The 24,645-nt window shown below is 39.3% G+C and overlaps 1 protein-coding gene across 4 annotated transcripts in view; it reads right to left on the reverse strand.

Moving 5' to 3' along the window:
* The window catches only part of SPATS2L (spermatogenesis associated, serine-rich 2-like), a 172,750-nt gene that overhangs the window by 120,948 nt on the left and 27,157 nt on the right, over window positions 1-24,645 (reverse strand). Inside the window, exons 1-2 of one of the 4 annotated variants that reach the window (XM_011949960.1) lie at window positions 7,911-8,008; window positions 5,192-5,195 (exon numbers count right to left, since the gene is read on the reverse strand). The exons of the other annotated variants lie outside the window; for them this stretch is intronic. Of the exons in view, the coding sequence (XP_011805350.1) occupies window positions 5,192-5,193 (2 nt within the window). The 5' untranslated portion in view covers window positions 5,194-5,195; window positions 7,911-8,008. Of the gene's footprint in view, window positions 1-5,191; window positions 5,196-7,910; window positions 8,009-24,645 lie in introns of those variants that run through there. 4 annotated transcript variants of the gene reach the window in all.

The raw sequence follows: 24,645 nt of genomic DNA on the forward strand, positions 1-24,645 counted from the left end.
TCCTGACCTCGTGATCCGCCCGTCTCGGCCTCCCAAAGTGCTGGGATTACAGGCTTGAGCTACCGCGCCCAGCCTGATTTCTTGAAGTTTTTTATCTTGTTTTGCTAGAGTAAGGAACAGCAGTGTGAGTTGATATTTCCTTACTCCTATTTAAAAGCTTGGGGCTCAGCCTCTAACCTCAAAGAAAAATTGTGTGTGTGCATTTTTTTTTAAGAGACAGGGTCTCATTCTGTCATGTTGTCCAGGCTGGAGTGCAGTGGTATAATCATGGCTCACTGCAACTTTGAACTCCTGGGCTCAAGGCTTCCTCCCCTTTAGCCTCCCAAGTAGCTAGGACCACAGGTGTGCACTGCCACGCCTGGCTAATTTTAAATTTTGTTTTAAGATAGAGACGGGGTCTCACTATGTTGCCTGGTCTCAAACTCCGTTGCCTGGTTGCAAACTCCTGGCCTCAAGTGACCCTCCTGCCTTGACCTCCCAAGGTGCTGGGATTACAGGTATGGCCCATTGCATCCAACTAAAAAATTCTTAAACATGGAAGATGGACTAAATTTTCAAGAGCCCAAGATATTACTAAATTTGCTGTAAGATGCAATTTAGGAATGGCACTCTGCCTTGAAAAAAAAAAAAAGGAAATATCACCTTTGTGTGTATGTAGTAAACAACTCCTGATTTTCTGCATGTGAGTGAGCAGAGCAATCTAGTCAACCACAGGGTGAAGACCAATATTAAATTCACGTACCTTTGCGCCAGGTTTTTTCTATATGTGAACTCCACTGTATTTCTAGCCATAGAGTTTAGCTCTAAGATAATTTAGCCAAATGAATGCTAAAAGACATGGAATAGAGGTATAGATCATGAAAATGCTGGAAGAAAAAGAAATCCAAGCATTTTCATCAACTAGTGCTAATTCTGTGAACAGGTCATATGATGTGCCTGCATCTGTACAGTTCATCTTTTGAAACCTGTGTGCTAGATCCCTCAATGACTTATTCTGAAAATGGTCTCCTAAGATGGTAAGAAATGACCAAAAATTACATAAAGCTCACTTTCCAAATAGAGTTATGCAGAAAATAATCTGCCATCTGGCTTTCTGGCTAACTTCACTTCTTTCCTTTTAGGCAGATATTCTTTTATCCAGACCACACAGTTTGTTCGTCTAGTTGGTTCACGAAAATTTCAGAACATGACTCTGTAGCAGGAATGGTTGGCAAGTGACAGAACATTAGCTGCTTAACATCAGGCCAGTTTCCTTGTCTCGGTGGTTAAGCAAGTCTCTCCCAGGCTACGTGTGCTTGGGTGCCTTCAGCTATAAATTCAAACTGATGATCTGATGATATCTTTGATATCTCTCAAAGATCATGTCTCCAATGCACTTTGAGACATGTATTGCTCATGTACATATACTGATGCTCAGAAATTAACTACGAAGACTTTAAAAATCAGTGCTACTTCATGAGAAACATTATGATAGTCTACTTGAATGCAGACCGATCTAAACCAAGTCACTGTACTTCTCATTTCATGTGAAATGGGAATAAAGTTTCCCTATTCTTGTTACATAAAAAACAACCTGTGCTTTAAAATTTAGCCAAGGAGTACTGGAGTATGGAAAAAATAATTTGGTCTAGGTTGGCTTTTCAAAACCCATTTAAACTAAGAAAAGAGGCATTTGATTTTTTAAAAATCAGATCACTTGTACAGTTATTTTTCCCCCTCTCTACATTTTTCAAAAGGCAGAAATCAATGGTCTTTGTAACCACCTACCTGTCTCCAAAGAAAGTGGCAGGCTGAGCTGAAAGTTAGAGCCTCCAAACTTCTGCCAATGTAAGGGAGGAAGGCTTTTAATGACACTGTGGGCTTGGCATTATTTCTCAGTGGCCTCACTTAGCCAGCAATGCTAAGGGTTGCAGCAGAGCCTAAAGCATAATTCTACAGACACTGACAACGAAAGGACCTTCAGGAATGTAGTAACCAATCCTACAGAAGCAGTTTAGTAGGGAAAACACATGTCTAAAAATATCTGGCCCCAAATAAAGGTGGAATGAACAGAATTCAACATCTGTGAAGAATGTTGGATGATGACATTATAGTTCTCAAGAAAATATTCAGTGAGAACTTCACACAATTTTAATAAGCAAAGCTTATCTAGATCCTTGAAAATAACAATTCCGTTGCTATGGTTTGAATGCATCCCTCAAAGTTCATGGGTTGGAAACTTAATCCCCAATGCAACAGTGCTGGGGGGTGATTAGGTCATGAAGGCTCTGCCCTCATAAATGATTAATGTCCTTACTTCAGGAACGGGTTAGTTATCTGGAGACTGGCTTTGTTGTAAAAGCAAGGTGAGCCCCGTCTTGCTCTCTTGCCAGTCATGAGATGAAGCAGCACAAAGGCCCTCCCTTCACCAGACACCAGTGCCATACTTCCTAGCCTCCAGAACCATGAGCCAAATAGACTTCTGTTCACAAATTACACATTCTAGAGTATTCTGTTACACAAAATAGGCTAAGACATCCATGATCCCTAAAGCTTTATTAGTCATTTACCAAGCCATCCTCAGATTTTTATTTCCTATTGAATCTAGTTGATAAGTTATATTGTTCATTTGCATAATTCCATTTCCTCCACTATGTCTTTGATCCAGAGTATGACATCATGGAGTCAGAGAATGGAAAATGTTTCTATATTTTGAGAGAAAAAAAAGCAATGTTTGTGATAACCCATTTTTTCCCCTCCTTCTAAGCTAAACACTTATAATTCTTAACATGTTTTTTTCTTGGAACCATTTTTTTACTTCTGGCTTTATGTAAAACATGAGAATTTTCTATCTCAGAAAATGGCACTAGTTCATTTCTTATGACGTCCCCATTGTATGTTCATTGCCAGTGAGACAATCTGTTTAGCGCCATCATAAACAGACCGGTATAATGTGCTTTTATGCATGTTTATCACTTTCAGTTTCAGAACTGTATTATTTAGGCCTTGATCAGAAAGGTTTTCATATGAATAATGAGCCTGGCTTTCTGGTCTGAAATTCCAATACACTTTATAGATACAAATAATACCCATTTGCCAAGAGTGGACTGACTTGTAATTCAAATAAGAAATTCAAAACCACAGGGGTAAATGTACTGTTAGTGTTGGGCTTAGACCTGTAAACAGGAATATAATTCATGAATTTCATTAATTATTTAGCCAACCACTACACAGATATTTCTCAGTCAAGTTGTAAAATCTTAACATTCAGGTTTTAAGTGTGTTTTACAGGTACACACAATAATCTTAATCTCTAAAGACTTGGAAATAAGGAAACAACCTTCTTTATTTCCTTACGAAATAAGACTCAGTCATCTAATTTTCACCTTCCAGGTGTAAGGATCTTATCAAATAGCTGAATACTGAAGTCAGAGACAGTCTGAAATTGTATGAATTATATTCTGTCTGCTAATTACCTGCAAATGTGTTTGCTTCACTGTTTAAAAAGGCATAGATATATGTGTCTGCATAAACATATTTGTATACACAATGGAATATGGAATGGAAGAACTCAATTCAGAATTTAAATTTGTAACTTCTAGTCTTGCTTTCCGCAGCTCAAATGTATCAAGTTCTCCGAGTCCCAGTCTCACCATCTGTAAAGCAGCTGTGAAGACCAAACGTGTGTGGAAACCTTTTGTAAACAGTGAAATAGAAATCACTGAATGCACATGAGGTTTGTCTGTTTGTGTGTGTGGTTGCTATACCTTGACCCAATTCACATGAACATGACAATGAATGGGGCTTGTCCTCCTTATCTGTCTCACAGACATCCAGATTTTTAAAAAGGATACTTGTAAATCCAAAAGAATCAAAGTAAATGAAGGAAGAAAGAATCACACCACATTAGAGAAAATACTGAGGAGCCCACCAGGTCCAGCCCAGGAGGTGTTTGGGGTGAGACCCCCAACTGTGTCTTTTGCACAGTTTCTCCTTCCATTCCAGAAACCACGATTTTTCCAGAAGGACGAAGTTTTTCCACAGGCGGTCTCCACAGCAGTGCCGCACTGGCTCTGGCATTGAGGGGGACAGACAGCAGGCGGGTGAAGGGCAAAGACGGGAAACAAAAGAGATGTCTGAAAAGGGAGAGATGGAGGAAGGGCAGCCTTTTATGTCTACGGGAAACCTGTTTGTCAAGTTCTTGTAAGTCAGGGATTGTACGTATATCCAACCATACTTTACTAGAATTTAAAAAAAAAGTCATTCACGGTTGACATTTCCTAAATGTCATGTATAGCTACGAAACACAACCCTGGCAAGATGTCAAAGGTACTGCCTTTGTTGCTAAAATCTGGTTTGTTCAGGCACAGCAAATAACTAACAAACTCATGGCCATTTTCTCTTAAATTGAAAAATATTTTCTGATGTATCCCAGAAAGCACTTTTAAAATACATCTACAGACAGTTAAAAGCTATTTGTATTTTCTACAAACTATCCCTCCAAATGGGAAGAAAGGAGAGGAATAAGAATCCTTGGCAACAGCTAGCCTCCTGCAATGGTGAGAGTTTGAGAGGCACGAGAATGAAGTGGGTAAGTTTAAGTGGGAAGAAAAGACTGAACTCCATTCTTTTTTCTTTTTAATTTTTTGAGATGCAATCTCACTCTGTTGCTCAGGCTGGAGTACAATGGCACAATCTCGGCTCACTGCAACCTCCACCTCCTGGGTTCAAGTGATTCTCCTGCCTCAGCCTCCTGAATAGCTAGCATTACAGGTGCCAGCCACCACACTCGGCTAATTTTTGTATTTTTAGTAGAGATGGGATTTTACCATGTTGCCAAACTGGTCTCAAACTCTTGGCTTCAAGCAGTCCTCCTGCCTCGGCCTTCCAAAGTGCCGGGATTACAGGTGTGAGCCACCGCGCCTGCCTGAACTTGATTCTTTACTAGGACAGACTACACTGCCCAAAACCTATGGCTCCACTTCCAGGATCACAGGGTGAAGTTAAAGTCATCTCATTGTATGAGAGTGAGGAACATCAACATCCCTCTCTATTAAGAGCAGAGAGCCTTCACTAAATTCCATGGTCTTGGCTATGCCTCTTTCCCTCTTTGGGATAAATGACAGGGTCAGAGCTAAAGATTCACATTATTAAAATTATAGACTGAGGCAAATAATTATTCACGGTTAGTTAAGCTTAAGTTTGCTCCAACATGCCTTCCTGAAGTGATTCCTCTCAAAAACAAACATACTTGGGAAATGTTTAATTTCATTAAGCCCTCACTGACATCAAGAAGGTATATTTCCAATGGACACTACCATGCGAAATATGGATTGGACAACTTAACTGAAGGCCCACTTTGCTATTTATGGAATGTTCTCTTCTCACTGTAAAGAGAGGACCCGAGTTCTGCCAAGAAAATGTAAAAGCTGTAGTTTCCTATAATAGTGGTGCATATTTCTGTTTTAGACCATAGCACAGTACTTGTAGAAGTCATTGCTTCAGTAAGAATTGATTATGTGTTCATTTCTCAAGGACAATGGGTCTGAGTGGCAAATACCTTCAGAATTTTTTTGGGGGGGATAAGCTAAACTAAGTCAGATTTCTTTGTGAAAAAAGGGGATGTGGCAAAACAAAGGGCAGTTAGATTCAAAGTTTGAAATTTTTGGGTATCATAGCTATTGGGGGTAGGGAATGGTGAAAGGTTAGAAGAGGGTGGAAATATCCAGAGACCACATCCATTTGCTCTTCTTGTTTTCCGCTTCAGGGGTAGTGACTTCTTTTGAAAAATGAGAGGTTTATTTTCATAACAGGCAGTGAGGAATAGTTAGGCAGATGTGTGTGGGTTGGTTCTGGCCCTTGATTAGCAGACGGGAATGATACTGCCTTTAAGTTTCACCAAATATATCCGTCAAAACACATACAAGGGACCTCCACTTGGATTGCACAATCAAGATCCCAAATTTCAATGCAGCGATCATGCTGTTTTAGGAAAGTTTAAATGGAGCCAAATTTCCATTTCCAGAACTGTTCTCAGATGTGGTTAACAGATTACATGGACTTTTTCATCTCCTCTTCTTTGCTCCTCTAGGTTGAAAAGTCTAAAGTCAAGGCATTTTTGAAAAATTTTCTGTGTTTTGATCAAGGAAGTACTTGATAGAGGCCAGATGTCATTCTGCTACCAGAGTATCCTTTCTCAGAACCACAGCAAGAATGTTCCCAAACCTTTTAAAGAAAGTGCGTGCTATGTACATGTAGATGCTGTTGTCAGAGTAGTTCAGACTTTGGGCAGCTAAAACTGGAATGTGGCTTTGAGAACACTATAAAGTTCACTGTGTGGCTATGCATGTGTGTCAATGTAGGTGTTCCCCTCTCCTGCTTTCTCATTTTTTTCCCTCATACGTGAAGGTTTTTGTGCTGTTAATCCTCTTGGAATGTAGCTCTTATCAGCACCTAGAGGAATTCATTACCCCTTCACCTTCACTGTTCTCCAGCCCATGAGGCTAAGGAACAAGAGAGCAATTGTCTGGGGAGCTGAACCCTGAATTCAGGTGTGCTGGCACTGAGTTACTGTCTACCTGATTTTTCCTATAATCAAAAGGGAAGGGGAGAAATTAATAATGCTTCTCTCTCCAAAGGAGCAGGAGGAAAAGAGCCTTCAGGAATAGAGGCCAAGGCCCCCTGCCATTAAATCCAGCTATTTTAAAGTTAAGGGTTAAAAAAGGAAAAAGAAAAAAAAGCAGCAGGTTAGCAGATTCAAAAGAGATTCTAAGCTGTGTCTGCATAACAGAGCAAATGATCAATACAGTGGGGGTAAAAACTAGTTAAGCCAGTTATTTGGGATAATGTTTAAAAGAGAGAAAATCATGCTTGTTTACATATATATATATATATAAACTTCTGCTGGTTATATAGTAGACTCAAAACCAAAATATTTTGTATTTTATATAAAGCCTGCAAAAACTCATTTTATGTTCTTTAAGTATATGCCCTTCTCTATCACCCTTAAATTGCCAGTTTTGCTCACACAAGAAAATAAACTTAGAATACAAATATAGCACCACCTCTTTTGGTTGTAAACCATGAGGCTTTGCCACACTGTCAGGCATTTACAAAAAGTAAAAGGCAAGACACAAACACCCATCAGTCTCTGGCTCTTTCTTCAAGCACGTAAACTGAGATGTACACGGAAATGGGAAACTACCCAAGCCAGAAAGGTAGCCAAATAGACTGGAAAAGAGATATAGCAACATTCTTAGAATCCATTAAAAGGCAATAGAAAGCAACCATTAATTGAACAACACTCAACTAGATTGACAAGATAGAACTGAAGTGGCACAGGGGGCTTCCACCCTCTTAAAGAGCCATGTCAAGGAGCAGGGGATTTATAACCAAAACTCTCAGATATTTCTAGAAGCCAACAGGGAAACCTTATATCAAAGACTACATCATTATTAGCTATGTTTTTACAAGGTTGATTTATAGCTGCATAAAAAAAAAAAAAAACCTCAATCTATAACTCCTCACTACTGAAGGGAGGAGTGAATAAAAAAATTTTTATGTCCCATCCTTCAGTTTAAGGCTATGTAAATCAGTTACCAATTCTGAATATTGTATTAGATGAATCCCTTTGTTAACAATTATGCATGTCAGAACACCAGGAATAATGTAGTATTAACTAAAATACATCAGGTATTGGAGAAAAGTTACTGACAAGGTAATATATTTATTTTTTAATGGGAAAGTTTAGTTCTTGGCAAAACAACATATGTGTCATTAATTTAATTTTAATTTCTCAGGATTTTGAAAAGCATCTCAACCTCAAATGTTTTTACTGCAAATATGTTGCTATAGTCACACAATCTTCTACTATACATTAAGTTTATTCACTTAGCAAACATTATTCCTCTGTATTCCTGGTACTTACGCACTTGGAGAAAAGCTTGCTATTGCTGGTTAGTGCATCTAAAAACACAAACACTGAGATGTCTGGCATTCCCTCCTAGCAAGTGCTCAGCTACGGAAGAAATATACAAATGCACCTCTCCCTCAGAGTTCTCACTGCTTTCCACCCATTGATTTAATAGTGGTGCATTTCATTTTCAAAACACTTCCATAAACATGACTGTGAACCATGCTGTGAGGTTAATTTTTGGTGATAACACAAAACCTGAGATTTGTTTTTCAGAAGGTTCTTAGCAGTGACTGAACATATGGTGTGATCTTTGCGGAGGGTAATTCCTCACTTGCTTCACCCATTCTCTGTATTGTTGAAGCCAAGAGCCTCAACACTCCAAAGGAAACCAAAAAAAAAAAAAAAAAGTGAACCACACTCAGCCCTAGTCAGTCACTATCCACAGGATTTTAGGTCTACTTAAAATTTAAATTTAGGCCAGGCCTGGGGGCTCATGCCTATAATCCCAGCACTTTGGGAGGCTGAGGTGGGCAGATCACTTGAGGTCAAGAGCCCGCGACCAGCCTGGCCAACACGGTGAAACCCCGTCTCTACTAAAAATACAAAATAAAAAATAGCTGGGCGGGGTGGCACACACCTGTAGTCCCAGCTACTTGGGAGGCTGAGACATGAGTATTGCTTGAACCTAGGAGGCAGAGGCTGCAGTGAACGATCATGCCACTGCACTCCAGCCTGGGTGACACAGTGAGACTCCATCTCAAAAAATAAAATGAAATCAAAATATAATACAAATTTAGAAATTTGTATTAAGAGAGAAAAATTCAAAGAATACATTTTTTAAAATGGCTATTAACATGGGGTGGGGGTGGTTAACACTGTGCTGATCTCTGTTTTCTTCCAAAACCTACTTGGATGGTGAGAAATTAATTTTTAAAGGGTACAAGCCCAAAAGGACAACAAATGAGAAGATGAGACAAAAATGGCTGAGGTATGACACAACCGTTCAGAAAGATGGAAAGCAGACAAAAGAGTGGGAACTTGATCCAGCAGAGGCCACTGAGACTTAAGGGCCCACAGATAAGAACACAGAGAAGCCAGTTGTCTGACGACCAAAGAACCCCCAGAAGGCTGAGAGGGGTGACAGACCCACCTCACTCACAGCAGCCAAGCAAGCATCCCTCCCAACCCTGTGGGACATATGTGGTTTCCTCTCTAGAAAACTGAACCCAAGAGGCTGAGACCCCAGGCATTATGGAGGGCAGCCTGAGGCTCCACGTTGAAAACAAATCTGTCTGGGCACTAACAGGCCTCCAGCTGTCTCCCATTCAATAGCCTGGGCAGTGACTACTCTTAGACCCCCAGGCCGGAGATGTGAATTTCATTCCTGGGTATTGGAATCACCACAGTAGGAAGACATTTAGATGTTGACACTTTGGTGGGAGGACGGAGTAAAAGGTGGCTTGCAACAAACTGAATTTGCTGAAAGGAATGAATTCCTGCCTTTCAGTGCATGGATGAGAATGGCAATTATTGGAGACCAGAAGGCGAGGGTTAGAGGATAAACAGGGTAGTCTTTAACTTCCCTGACCTGGGCATTGAGAGCCTTGGGTTTCATTCCCGCCTGTGTCTTTGACTCTTTCTCTTTTCTGAGACGGAGTCTCGCTCTGTCGCCCAGGCTGGAGAGCAGTGGCACCATCTCAGCTCACTGCAGCCTCCGCCTCCTGGGTTCAAGGGATTCTCATGCCTCAGATTTCCGAGTAGCCAGGATTACAGGCATGTGCCACCACACTCGGCTAATTTTTTTTGTACTTTTAGTAGAGACAAGGTTTCACCATGTTGGTCAGTCTTGTCTCAAATTCTTGACCTCGAATGATCCACCTGCCTCAGCCTCCCCAGATGCTGGGATTACAGGTGTGAGCCACCATGCCCGGCCTATGTGTCTTTGACTCTTGATGTAGCTTGTGAGTCATTTCTCCTTTCTAGACCTCAGCTTCCTCATTTGTAAACTGGCGGGTTATGCCCCTAGGGTCCTGCTATTCTCAGATGTTGGAACACTCTTCCCAGAAGGTCTAAAATGACAGACGGAATGCTGGTGGTCTCTAACGTGATGCCAACTGCAGGCCTGAGACTTGGCTGACTTCTCAGGGTCCTTCTGCTCCCTCGGCAAGTGGCTGCCATTCTTAGATGTGATGCAATAACACCATTCTTCTTTTTTAAAAAAGGCTGTTTTAAACAAATTTGCACCGAAAGTAGAGGACAAGATCCAAAGATAGTAAAAGCACCTAGGATATGTCAATACTGACTCTTCATTTTTCTACACAAGAAAGTAAAAGCATGATCAGGAAGGAATAGAGCCAACCCAAATTCAACTTCTTCACATGCACACTTTTTTTTTTTTTTCTTAATGAAACTCAGGAGAAAAGAGTGAAAAACAAAATAATATTTCTCTTTCTTTTCAAGGGCCAGTTCTGAAACGGAGTAATAGTTAACATTTCCTAACACTTAGTACAGGCCAGAAGCACTGAGCTAGGAGCTTTCCAGGCCTTTTCTCATTAGATTCTCAGGTGTGCCCATCCTACAAAGGAGGGAAGTGAGGCTCCTAGAGCTTAGTGATCTACTGGTACACATGAAGGTACCAGTGTCATACGTAGGTCTCTCCGACTGTAGAGCCCACACTCCATCATTCCACTTCACTGCCTCATCTTCACCCAGCCCCACTGTCCTCCGCTCAGATAGCCAGTCCCTGGCTGCTGCAGGAAGATTTCCCGCAGTCTGCTCTCCAATGATGTGTCCTTTGGCTTCAAAGGAATTGACATGATCGGCCCTTCTGCTGAAAAGTTAGAAGGCATTCTGAAAAATCAATACTGGTTTCGGCAAGAAGCAGCCTTGCCCAAAGCTAATTGAAGGCCATCTGAACATCTTCGGAACTGTGGCCATAATCATCTGTCTTGCTGCTTACCATGTCTCAACATGCATCTGCAGTAAATCACTTCAAAATCACTTTTACATGTTCACTCATACCAAAGAGAGGACAACAATATTTTTTGTCACTGCCCTATAACTTCCCCATCTAAACTCAGAACACTAGTATTACGGTTACATAATAGACAGCCTGCTGACATTACTATTTTAAAGCACCACTTTTTCAGGGTTTATCACAAGTCGTTTTAAATTTCATTTAGCTCTAACTTGTTATACAACTTTATGTTCAGAAACAATGTCCTCTGCTATATCAGCAAGCTATACTGGAAAATACAATTGCTGTGATTTGAAAAAAATTTCTTGGCAAGCTTTTGATTCCACCCTTTTAGCGGGCCATATACGGGGTGATAATGGAAAGAGAAGTTATATGACTTACTGTAAGATATTACTCAGGAAAACTAGAGGATATATATTTTGATAGCTAATCCAGATTAATGCTGCAGCCTTGAGCCTTCAATTTTGTTTACTATATATGAATTCAGTGACTAAATTGTTGTTCACGTAACTTTGCAAACCAAGCAATCAGTTTACTAGATCATCAGAGACTAATAACTCAGAGAAGAGACTGGCAAACTTGGTGGAGTGAACATCTGTAGTACGATCATTCAGTATCCATCCATTCCCACTTCTCCTAGCCCTATTTTGCTTTAGGGGACCCAGTGAAGCTGCCACCAATCTGAGCTCTGGGGTTGTTATATGACCAGGATGGACCCATCTGCACCTTGTATTCTATGTGTCTCAGTTATGGGTTCAAGGCAGCTCAAAATGGGCAATGAGGCCAAGGACAAGCAAACCGAGGGTTTTGTTTAAGCTGTTAGGAAACTGGACTTTTTTTGCTGGGCTTGAATGAAGAGGATGATGAGACTAAAGTTGACTCAGAAAGGAGCCAGAAGAAGCAGAGTCAAGACATGTACAGGGCAGTCAACTCCCACTGAAAACGTTTCCTGGAACTCCCACCTAGTGATCTCTGTGTTAGCTACCCCTCACTGCAAATGAGGCTACGAAATGCAGTCTTTTAGCTGGGGACATTATCCCTTTGAATAAAATCAGAGTGTGTTACTAAGGAAGAAGAAAAGAATGGGTGCTGGGTAGGAAATTAGTGACCTCTTCTGTGGCCCATTTGGGTTGCATTTTCCATGCTCAGCATAGAAAACAGACAACTATCTGACACATATAAAGGAAGAATGGCATATTTCAGAGTCTAAATTAGAGATAGAATTAAAACACGAGTCTTTGGTTTGTAAAATCTTTCATTAGGCAACAACCTGTTATTTGAAAAATAATGTAACTACAATTAAAAATGCAGAATCTGCAAGCATGTACATCAGCCCAATTTTGCATATTCAACTTAGATACTGAAAAAATGTTGTTAAAAATCCTAATTTCTTCTTACATTATAGGAAAAAATCAAGCTACATATTTATGAGCCCACTGTCTCCAAGCAAGAATCCTTCAGTTTCAAATTATGCCTTAGACTTCTACAGGTTTGGTTAGAAATGATAACAAATGTAGGAATCTTTGAATTGACATTTAGTTCTCCAGGGATAGCTTTAAAAAATAGAGAATAATGGAAGTAGCTGCTTTTAAGAATTTTTTTCAGTAGTCACAAAGACATATCATATGTTAGAGGATATAAAGAATGCCAAAATGAGATTCTCTCTGAAATTATTTAGTGTTTTATGAGAAAAGGAAGATAAACAAAAAAACAATGGTTTATTGGACCAAGAGAAATAAGTGGCAGGGGAGTCACAGAAATGGAGTGCTAACAGACACTCTGCCTTTGGTGTTGAGTTATGAAGGCAACAATAAATGACCTTCATAGATCATCGTCACACAACTTCAGAACTGAGAGGAAGGTTGGAAACAACCACATTCAACTCTTTCACTTTCCTGAGGAGAAAAACTTGGACCTAAAAAAACCAGATCATCTTTCTAATGTTCCCCAAGAAGTTCACAGCAAAGCCAGGATCAAAATATGGGTTTCCTAACTGGTGGAGCTGTAATAGTCTTTCCACTAACATCCATTCAGAAGTCATGGAATTAGGAAGTCAGTCTGCCAGATGTTACTGCTAATTTACCTCTACATTTATTGTGAAGTCATTCTGAAATTATATTTTTAAAGGAAGGAGAGAGTGGTTGTAATACTATGACATCTGCCAAGGGTGATTAACGAGGAAAAATATATGACATCTTGCCTCACTGAACTAAACCAGATCCAGGGTTTGCAGACAGACAGAGGCCTCCTCGATACAAAAGGAAGAGGCTGAGAGGTTGTCAGGGGTTTAACAGCTGGTGGGAATTTTATTTTCTGATGGAAGTGATTTCTTTGTTACAGTTTGCTTCAACTGCTTCCCACCTACAGCTGAAGTTCTCCTGAAACACTGAGCAGCTCTCAGCTATGTAACCCTCACCTTAAGCGCTCCAAAAAAGTTAAAAACTAGAGTAATCAACAAGTGATACAAAAACTAGGTCTTCTGAAGGTCTTTCTTCAAAGGAGCAAAAGATCAAGGACAGTATTTCAGAGTAGGTTACTTTGAGTGTACTACAAATGATACAATGAATCCTTCTTAATAATACATTATCATCACTTGGCAGCTAGTAAATAGGAGAAATGCAGGGAATCCCCACTCAGCAGTTTCTCTGGGTAAACCTAGAAAGTGTAGACCTGGGATGTGGGAGTAGGAAGAAACCCCAGAGCTGGCCTAATAAATTGAGTTCCTTCATTTTGCAGGGCAGTCTAGGAAGAAAGCTAATAATCTCTGCTAAATCAAATGGACTAAAGAGTAGTTAGTGTTCTCAAAATCACAGCACACATGTTCAGCTGAAATATGTTTACAAACAAATACAGCCAAAAAGCCTCATATTAAGTCTCTCAGTCATCCAGAGTCAGTCACTTTCATAAGGTTTGACCTAAATATTTTCCTTTTCTCAATTAAAATGACCTTTGTTGCTGGAATAACTGGCTAGCCATACGCACAAGATCGAAACTGGACCACTTTCTTACACCATATATAAAAATCAACTCACAATGGATTAGACTTAATTGTAAAACCCAAAACTATAAAAAGTCCTGAAAGACAACCTAGGCAATCCTCTTATGGACCTAGGGACGGGCAAAGATTTCATGATGAAGATGCCAAAAGCAATCGCAACAAAAGCAAAAACTGACAAATGGGATCTAATTAAACTGAAGAGTTTCTGCACAGCAAAAGAAACCATCAATCAACAGAGCAAATAGACAACCTAAAGAATGGGAGAAAATATTTGCAAACTATGCATCTGACAAAGGTCTAGTATCCAGCATCTATATGGTACTTAAACAAATTTACAAGAAAAAAACAAACAGCCCCATCAAAAAGTGGGCAAAGGATATGAACAGACATTTCTCAAAAGGAGACATACGTGCCAACAACAAGCATATGAAAAAAAGCTCAATATCACTGGTTATGACAGAAATGCAAATCAAAACCACAATGAGATATCATCTCACATCAGTCAGAATGGCTATTACTAAAAAGTCAAAAAATAACAGAATAACAGATCCTGGCAAAGTTGCAGAGAAAAAGAACAGGTATACACTGTTGGTGGGAGTGTAAATGAGTTCAACCATTGTGGAAAGCAGTGTGCAATTCCTCAAAGAGCTAAAAACAGAACTACCATTTGACTGAGCAACCCTATTACAGGATATATACTCAAAGGAATATAAATCATTCTACCATAAAGACATGCACACAATTGTTCACTGCAGCACTATTCACAATAGCAAAGACATGGAATCAGCCTAAATGCCCATCAATGACAGACTTGATAAAGACAATGTGGTACATATACACCATGGAATACTATGCAGCCATAAAAAAGAACAAAATCATGTCTTTTGTGTAAATGTGGATGGAGCTGGAGGCCATTATCCTTAGCAAACAAACATAGGAACAGAAAAATAAAAATATTGCATGTTCTCACTTGTAAGTGGGAGCTAAATTATGAGAAGTCATGGACACAAAGAGAGAACAACAGACACTGGGGCCTACTTGAGTGTAGAGGGTGGAAGGAGGGAAAGGATCAGAAAAAATAACTAATGAGTACTAGCTAGGCTTAGTACCTAGAAAATGACATAATCTGTAAAACAAACTCCCACGACATGAGTTTACCTGTGCAACAAACCTGGACATGTACCCTCAAATCTAAAATTAAAAAAAAATAACATCTATGGATTCTTTCCTGATTATGAAAGCAGTGTATGTTCAGAGTAGGAAAATTAAAATACATAGATAAAAAAGAAGAATGCCCCAAATCTTCCCACCCAAACTCTTAAAATACATTTCCAGAATATTTTCTAAGAATACATACATATATTAACCAAAATATGATCACATTGCATACTTGGCTTTTGTTGACATTTTATTACCTAACAATGTATCACAAACATCTTTTCATTATCAATATTTATCAACAACAGCATCTACTCTGGCTGAACAGTATTTTATTGTATGACTGTGACATCATATATAGAATATATTTAATCTGTAATTGAAGCAATTTCCTGTTTACCATATTATAAACAATGATGTAATGAACATCTTGGTGGCTAAAACCTTTCCACATATCTTTAATTATTTCCCTAGCACAAATTCCTAAAAATAAAACAGTAAATATGTTTTAAAGGATTAAACACAAACATAGTGACAAACTGCCCTCTAGAAAGGGCATGATATACTTCAATTTACTTGAGTTACTTGCCTATCAAGTGTTATGATCAGCTTAGTACTACATGAAGAGAAACTAAACAGGCACCCTTGGGTTGGTAAAGTATGATAGATGTGCTTGTATCCATAATTCTGACAAATATTCTGGAAATGTATTTAAGAGTTTTTAAAGTGGTTCTCTGGGTGGGAAGATTTGGGGCATTCTTCTATTTTATCTATGTCTTCTAATTTTCCTACTCTGAACATACACTGCTTTCATAATAAGCAGGAAAGAATCCATAGAGGTTATTTTTTTTTTTAATTTTAGATTTGAGGGTACATGTCCAGGTTTGTTACATAGGTAAACTCATGTCGTGGGGGTTTGTTTTACAGATTATGTCATCTTCCAGGTACTAAGCCTAGAATGTTTACTACAGACACCTTAATCAATTAGGTGATTTTATATTACATACTCCCTATTTATATACTTCCAGCCAAGACTGACATACATTCCATTTTGACTCTTTCTTTGGGACCTGATGCCTTTTCTCCCTCCCCTGTGTAAAGTACTCTTCTTATACACTTACCAACATTCTTAAAAACATTCTAAATGGTCAGTCCCTGACAATATTATTGTAGTGCTGATTACATGCACCAGCTAAAAATCTCCATCCAAGTTATTCTCCCAATTAGATGCCAGATCAGTTTGAAGTCTGACATTTTAATGAAGTGACAAAAAAATTACATTTGAAGTTTAGGCAAAATCAACACGTACCTTAAAGAGAGAAAGAAGAATATATTTTATTGAAATTTTATTTGAAATGTTTTCACATTTTATTTGAAATTTTTTTATTTATTCATTTACATTCCACCTGATTCCAAAAAGGACTTACAGCAGCTTTTCCTTTTAGATGTGTTTTCTAAATTGGACATTTCTGCCTCATTGAGACTGCCAACTTCTTTCCTAACATAAGGATATTCTTCTATCATAACTGCTATATTTGGAGACTGAATGGCAAGGATATTGTTCTTATCCAAAAAGGAGGAAAATATAACTCATCATGATCACAAACTCTCCTTGGAAGAGCCCCCAGACAGGGTGACCCTGGGTATGCAATACCAGTCCCAGAAAACACCAGGAAAAACTCAAATTTCTAGGGTGCATAAAACCTCCAAAGAATCACAGAAAGTCAGGCCTTTGGCTCTTCACTTCCCCCATGGGACTGTAAGGGCTCAGCTCCCCAACATCCTGACTTGTGTGAACATAATGAGAAATGAAGGTACCAGACCCACAGACACAGAGGAGCTTGCACAGCAGGGAAGGCAGGCCCAGCATCAGACGGAAGAGGAAGGCTTCACTCCCCTGTAAAGCAGCTGCAAGAGAACAACCAGTCTCCTGTCAAGCTTGTCTTTCTCAGCGTCCTCTTCCATTTTCTTTCCACCCAGCGGATTCTTCTGCAGCTCTGGTCTCCTGTCTCACATTTTGAAGCACAGTCATTTTGGTCTGCAGCCTTTCTAAGTCTTTATCTTTGGACTTGTTTTCCATCTGTCTTCCATTGGCCTACACCTTGCCCAGTATCTCTTGCGTTTCAGGGCCCTGTGCTGGCAGTACAAGACATGGTCCCAGGTGCAGTATTACACATTGAGTGATAGTTAGTGATAAGTCCATGGTACATGGTGGATAGACACTGGAAAGAAAACTTACTTTGCATGATTCAGAAAAAAGGGAGGGAGTGTCAAGTGCTATATTAAAGGGAGATTAGAGTAAATGGAAAACAGATATTGAACTTACTTGGCATATTAAAAATGTTATAGTTGGCCGGGCACGATGGCTCACGCCTGTAATCCCAGCACTTTGGGAGGCTGAGGCAGGCGGATCTTGATCAGGAGATCAAGACCATCCTGGCTAACACAGTGAAACCCCGTCTCTACTAAAAATAAAAAAATTAGCCAGGCATGGTGGCAGGTGCCTGTAGTCCCAGCTACTCGGGAGGCTGAGGCAGGAGAATTACTTGAACCCGGGAGGCGGAGGTTGCAGTGAGCTGAGATCATACCACTGCACTCCAGCCTGGGCGACAGAGTGAGACTCTGTCTCAAAGTAAATAAATAAATAAATAAATAAATAAATAAATAAATAAATAAATAAAAATTTAAAAATTACGGTTAATTTTGCCTATCCTCTAAACGCTTCCAAATGCCACCACTTTGGAAAGAAAGGATCACTTTCATTGTGAAACCTGAGGTCTTCCTGTGGTTTCAAAACAGCCTTAAGAAAAACTCAGTTTTTCATCTGAACCAGCAGAATATCCAAGCAGCAAAGGACAAATTCACCAATGAGACTCCTAACAGAAAACACCATATCAACATTTCCCCCAGACTTCAACCTTATGCTTGAGCACATCACAATTAAGTGCATCCTCTCAAGTAATTATTTTATTTGATCCTCACAATTTAGTAAGGTAAGTGTTACTATTCCCATTTTGGAGATGAGGAAACTTAGGTTCTCGGAGGTTCTATGACGTACCTGAGTCATTGAGTTTAGTTCAGTGGTTAAGAACATAGGTGCTGAAGTCAGACTGCCTAGGTTCAAATCCAGGCCCTGCCCAGGGTTAATTGTGTGACCTTGAGGAAATTACCTAGCTTTACTGTGCCTCCATGTGTTCATCCATAAAACACAGATAAATGATAATATTAGCCACCTCGCAGGGTTGTTGTGAGAATTGGTTGGGATAATGCATTAAAGCAGTTTTAGAATTAAGAAGTCGGTCTGCCAGTGACACATATGTGCACATACAGAGTAAGCACTTAAGAAATATTAGCAAAACTGAATTCCCAGAACTAAGTACTTTAGGGCCATAAGAGCTATCCTTATCTTTAACAGTTACATTGCTTCTGTGATTCATAATTTTATCAGCAGAGACATTAGCTGACTATTTCTCACAAAAGGAAAACGCATGATAAAAGAAAACATTGAATTGGATAAAATGGCTCAAAAAGGAAGAGCAAGGGCAAAAGTTCAAGTGTACCTTCTGAAAAGAACCCCATTTATTTTTGTTTCCAGAAAAATACTATACATGATTTAAGTATTTTCAGTCATTTTTCGAGCACAATGAAAGGTCAAGCTAAATGGAAGTAATATTTGTGTAACCCATGGTGACTGTCAGGAAGTCTGTTTCCCATGGTCAGGTCCTCAATCCGGACAATGTGGCACTTCTCTGGAGGACCACTCTGAGCAGAAAGGGCCATGCCTCCCCACAGCCCTCCCCACCTCCCGCTGCACCCCCTCCATGTGAGTACTCTGAAAGAGCAGAGAACAAAGATGCAGCTGGCAACACTAGAGTGCTGTGGAAAAGAGCAATTTCACCCAGGGAAGAGAGCAGTAGAAAATCAGCAGAGGAATATTACCAAGACACGCTTTCTTGTTTCTCGTTTCTTGTAGCATTGAGGGCAAAAAAAAGAAGCTGAAGTGCAGAGAATGTGTTGTTGGGGGAATAGGAAGGAATAGAGACACCCAGCAGGATAGAGTATTTGCAGAAAAAAACTGCTGGTGGCCAGAATAACTACAAAACACATACCAGCCACAAGAAGACACCAAAGCAGCAAGAGTAAAGAGTGCAGGGCAGAGAAACTCTGCGAGCACAGCGTACGTCACAGGACCATAAGAGAGGCCACCCAATACCAAGGATGAGCAATTGCTCAGCCCTTTTCTAATGCATGGGCAAAACTGGGGAGATGGCCACAGTGAGGCTCTTAGATTGCAGATGTGATGTGGGTCGAGGTTTCTTTCTATAAGTGAGACTTCCAGCTAAAGCATCAGGTGAAGGATCACGTGGAGGCACAAGTGTCATCTGGAGAGTTGAAAAGTCAACTGCAGTGTGAACGATCTCATCTAAGGAACTCAGGGCACCCCCGACACACGGGTTGCATGTGAAAAAGGAAATCTCACTCTAAACAGGAATATAATCGGCATTTGAACAAAAAATTATGGACTGTCATTCAACCCAGAAGTTTTTCATGCCACAAACGTTAAAAAGTAACAGTAACATAATTACACTTGCGTTGCACTTTAAACTTTGTAAAAAATTATAAAGATCTTCTGGCCCACATGGATGTTTTTTGCTTGCCCCAACAAGACATGTTCCTTGCATTATTTCTAAAAGTCCCTAAGAATTGACTTTATGTTATTGCAAGCATGTTTTTAAATCCATAAATACATGCATTGAATTTATCTATGGATACCATACATAAAAAGCAAATGGTGGATTTTAGGTACTGAATCTATTCTAAAATATCTACTTATTTTCCAGAATGACCAATTAAATATAATTTATGTTAACTAAACCAGGTGTAAACATTTCAATACTCTGCATAGACCATTAAACACATCTCATTAAGAAGTTCCTATATTTTCAAACCTTCAGACATTGTAAGGGGGTACTATAGATGAATAATTATTTTCAAAAGGAATGTATTAAAGGATATCCCTTAAAGGTCTTTAAAAACAGGTCTTAAAAGTATAAACAGGAAGCATGCTATAGGGTTATAAAGAATAGTGGAATAAAAATGATTGTGGCTTACTTCCATAAAGAAGCATTAAAAAAAGAAAATAAAAGCTAAAATTACTTCCAGCTTGCTGAGTTAAAATGAACTGTTATTTCATGAGGCAAGTGTCTTATTTACTCTTTGCCCTATATACAATAATAACATGTGTTGTTGAGAGTCAACAGTTCACATTAGCATTTTTTAATTTAGGAAAAAGGGGAAATTGTAAACCCTAAGGAACAGCTTTCTGGCTGACATCGTTCAGCATGCCTGGAGGATGATGTGTACTTTGTACCCAAATCTTTATTAAGCCTTCTGTCCTTGAGATACAAAGATAACACTTCTGACCCACACTCAGCAGGGCATTGGCTTTGAGGTTCTTTCTCTTTCTTTCCTTCAGCTTTGATGAGAAATTTGTGCCGATCCACCCTCTTTTGGTCATCTGGCTTCCTAAGCGACTGACAGTGCACATTTGGGGGACAGCTGCCTGGCTTTGAGAGAGAAGTGCAGCTTGGAGAAGAAGGGAAGTGAAGTGGAGAGGTAACCCCTTGGCCTTCACACTGGTACTAACCAACTGATGTGTTAAAAACAAAATTCTATAAAGTAGACTGACATTCTTAGTATGGTAAGAACTCGGCACAACTATTTTCATTGAGAAAAGCTGTGATAAGATGAATCTTTTCATTGTACATGCTAACTACTGAAGTAAATTAAGCCTTTGGGAAGGTTGTATCAATTCCTTCTATACCACTGGGCTTTCAGGTTGTTCCAGGCTTTGGTTTCTCCAAGCCCTTACTCTACATCACAGCACTTGCCTTATTCAGGTTTTTTGCAGCTCTCATCACTCGCTATAACTATTGGGTTTATTCACTTGATTACATGTTTACTCATTGTCTGGCCTTCCCACTACAATATAAACTCCATATATTAGAAGATCTCAATCTACTAAAATTAGCTACTGATTCCTTGAGTAGAGTTAATCTGGGGCTGGGCACAGTGGCTCACACCTGCAACCCTAATACTTTGGGAGGCCGAGGTGAGTGGATTGCTTGAGCCCAAGAGTTCAATACCAGCCTCAGCAACATGGTAAAACGCCGTTTTTACAAAAAAATACAAAAATTAGCCAGAAGTGGTGGCACACACCTGTATTCCCAGCTACTCTGGAGGCTGAGGTGGGAGGATCACCTGAGCCCAGGAGGTTGAGGCTGCAGTGAGCCATTATTGGACTGCTACACTCCAGCCTGAGCAACTGAGTGAGACCCCATCTCAAAAAACAACAAAAAAAGTTAATTTGTTTCAGAGTATATCTGGTTCAATAAATTAATCACCAATATATAGATCATAGAAGAAAATACCTGAGTATATATGTTCATTCAACAAATACTAATTGAGTATGTCTTACGTATTAGGCAGTGGACACAGCACAGGGAATACTGGTGAACACAGCAGAACCTAGACAGCTGGCAGTCTATTATGGGGCTAGCTGAATATCTTATGTAATATCTTGCTAAATCTTTGAGCAGAACATAGAGAAAGAAAAAGAAGAGAGGCCATCAGCTTGTGCATCAGGGTAGCAAGCAAGCTCTTAGAGGACAAAGTCACATCTCTCTCACATTTTAAATTGCATCTCCCTAACTCTCCACTGCTCCAGGTAAGCCACACATGCCTTTCAACTGGCTGTCAGAGCCCTCTTCAAGTTCTCTTTTCAGAACGTTTTGCAAACATCTTATAAACAATTTTGCTATCCCAGAAAATGCCTAGGTACCCCTTTGAAAGAAAAGGAAAATTCCTTTGAGATTTTTTTTTTTCTCAGTAACAAGGAATCCAATTAGACCTATACTTGGCACTCTGTCAGTTCCCATAGCCAAGAAATCTCAGGGTTAGGAGAACAAAGCTACAAAGATGCTTTTGCTATTGACTATGGCTGGCCCAGAGTTCAAGGGTTAAAGCCCGAGAATGTTTTACCCCTTTAATTTCCCACATAACTAACTTCCAAATACCAAAGCTTAGAGGACCCAGAATGCAAAATCCTTCCCATTACTTTATTAAAAAATTTTGTATGCTGTGATTTACTGCTAATGCTCATCTTTCAAAGCATTAGTCAGAACACCTGCAAACCTTCCTGCAGTGGCTGCCAATAGAAGTTTAACATTTCATGGATTAGTACTTAAAATCTGACGAATAATAAATCATCGCTGTAAACAGTGTGAGGCACTGGGTTGATAATGTATTAAGAGTTGGTTAAAAAGATGAACTATAGATTACATTATAACTCAACACTGTGGAAAACCAAGGCTAAGTAAACTAATGATCGTTATTACCATATCTGTCTCTTCAGCGGTCTGCTTTCTCTAAGAAAGACATTTTCTTTTAACAGAAAGAAAATTTCACTAAGTATGAACAATATGAAATTTGGTTGTTTCATATGTATATGTGCTTGAAAAACAACGAATCAACACTCTTCACAGCTTTTAAAATGAATGATCCAAAGGGGACAATACACTAACATTTAGAACCTGTCAGGGCAATACTGAAAGAATCGTTTAACTTGTTTCGGGAGTTATTCATCAGCTTTTCAGACATATGAACATTTAAATCATTTCCATCCTTGAAATACTGTAAGTAATTATTTAAGTCCTGGTAGAACAAGTGTTATGTATCAGATACACATTGGGTATGAGGAACAGCAGTACACATCCTTTTTAGAAATGGCTGTGATACAATCAAATACACTTTAATAGGTTCACAAGAGAAAAAAAATTAAGGTCTTTTAATGGTATGATGACCTGCCTGTGATTGTGGTATGCAGACTCTTCCACACATTTTAGCTATGAGCAGTAAGTAGCCTTTGAACTACATGACAGTAGTATCCAAGTTATTTTCAATTCACATGTTTTGTATGCATCTGGTTTTTTTTTTTTTTTTACAATTCATATACATGTATTATTGTATTAATACGTTGTATACCTTATAAAACATGGAAAAAGGATGACAGAATGGATACAATATTTGCTAATCATAGTATCTCAAGGCAATACATACAAGACGAAGTTCATGATTAAACACGGTGAATATAAATACCTTAGTTTTCCAGACACCATAAAATTTTGGTGGTCAGCTTCTTGCCAGATTTGATTCAACGGTCACTGTCATTAACTCACAATGTGGCTAACAAAGAGTTCATGCAAAGTTTTGCCATTCTTTTCTGGCTTGCAATATTAAAATTGTCTTCAACTTACGAGAATTCTTTCCAGAATCTTTTAAAAATTCTGCTAGTTTGTGAGGTTTTGTTAAAACTAAAATATAGAATTTGTAAATCCAGTTAACCCGGCACAATATATTTCACAATATAACCAAGACAGATGGGACAGTAGGGAAGCCACTGGGAAGCCCCTGAGCTGGGCACTCCCATTCTTTGCTCAGGAGACCTCGCCTATGCCCCAGGCAATACCTAACGACCAGATATGTGGACTCAAGGCCAGTGTCAATGTCAATACAGTTGCCATCAGTTACCATAATGTTTCATGATAAAAAAAGAATGTAAATGCAAGTCCTAATCAATTTCTTTTCTCACCCAAATTAATCTTCTCAAGTGCTCCCTGGGGTGCATATCTCACTTTCGAGACCACTTTCCCATGTAGTGATGCAGTCATTTACTTCTAAGAGCCAGTTATAATCATAGAAATCTCTAGACCTAAAACCAGGCAGGACAAGGTGTGAACTAAGCCAGGCCAAAGAGATACTTTGTTTATCTTCTAAACTTTTTAAATTATTGCTATAACTCCTTAACAGAAAAGTAGATTTAAAAATTCATTTATTTTGCCCACGTCACTACCAGCCCGGTCAAAGCACACAATATTGCCAGCGCCCTTGGAAGCCCTCCACATCCTTTCTCTTTCCTCTCTTAGAGGTAAGCACTATCTTGGTATCTGATTCTTTCAGTAATAAGTTCTTTGCTTTTCTTTAATGTTTCAGTCACTTGAATATACACACCTTAGCAAAAGAGTTTAGTTTTGTCTGTTTTTTAATAAGACTGTTATGTAATCTTGTGTCTTTTCTCTCTCTTTTTTTTTTTTTTTTTTTTTGAGACAGGGTCTTGCCGTGTCACCTAGACTGGAGTGCAGTGGTGTGATCATGGCTCACTGCAGCCTTCCCTTCCTGGGCTCAATTGATCCTCCCACCTGAGCCTCCCGAATAGCTGGGACTATAGGCACACACCACCACACCCAGCTAAGGTGTTTTTTTTTTTTTGTATTTTTTGTAGAAAAGGGATTCACCATGTTGCCCAGGCTGGTCTTGAACTCCTGGGCTCAAACAATCCCCCAGCCTTGGCCTCCCAAAGGGCTGGTATTACAGGTATGAACTATCAAACCCACCCCATATAATGTGGGATACATTATTGTGTATAGCTCTAGTTCATTTCTTTACTGCAGTATAGTAGTCTAGCAGCATAGAATTACACCACAATTTATTCATCTATTCTCCTAGTGATACAGAATATTTTACACATGTCTCTGGATGCATATAAGTATATATTTCTCT

Source organism: Colobus angolensis, unplaced genomic scaffold (assembly GCF_000951035.1).
Source record: "Colobus angolensis palliatus isolate OR3802 unplaced genomic scaffold, Cang.pa_1.0 Scaffold30, whole genome shotgun sequence".
In the NCBI taxonomy this organism is placed as follows: domain Eukaryota; kingdom Metazoa; phylum Chordata; class Mammalia; order Primates; family Cercopithecidae; genus Colobus; species Colobus angolensis.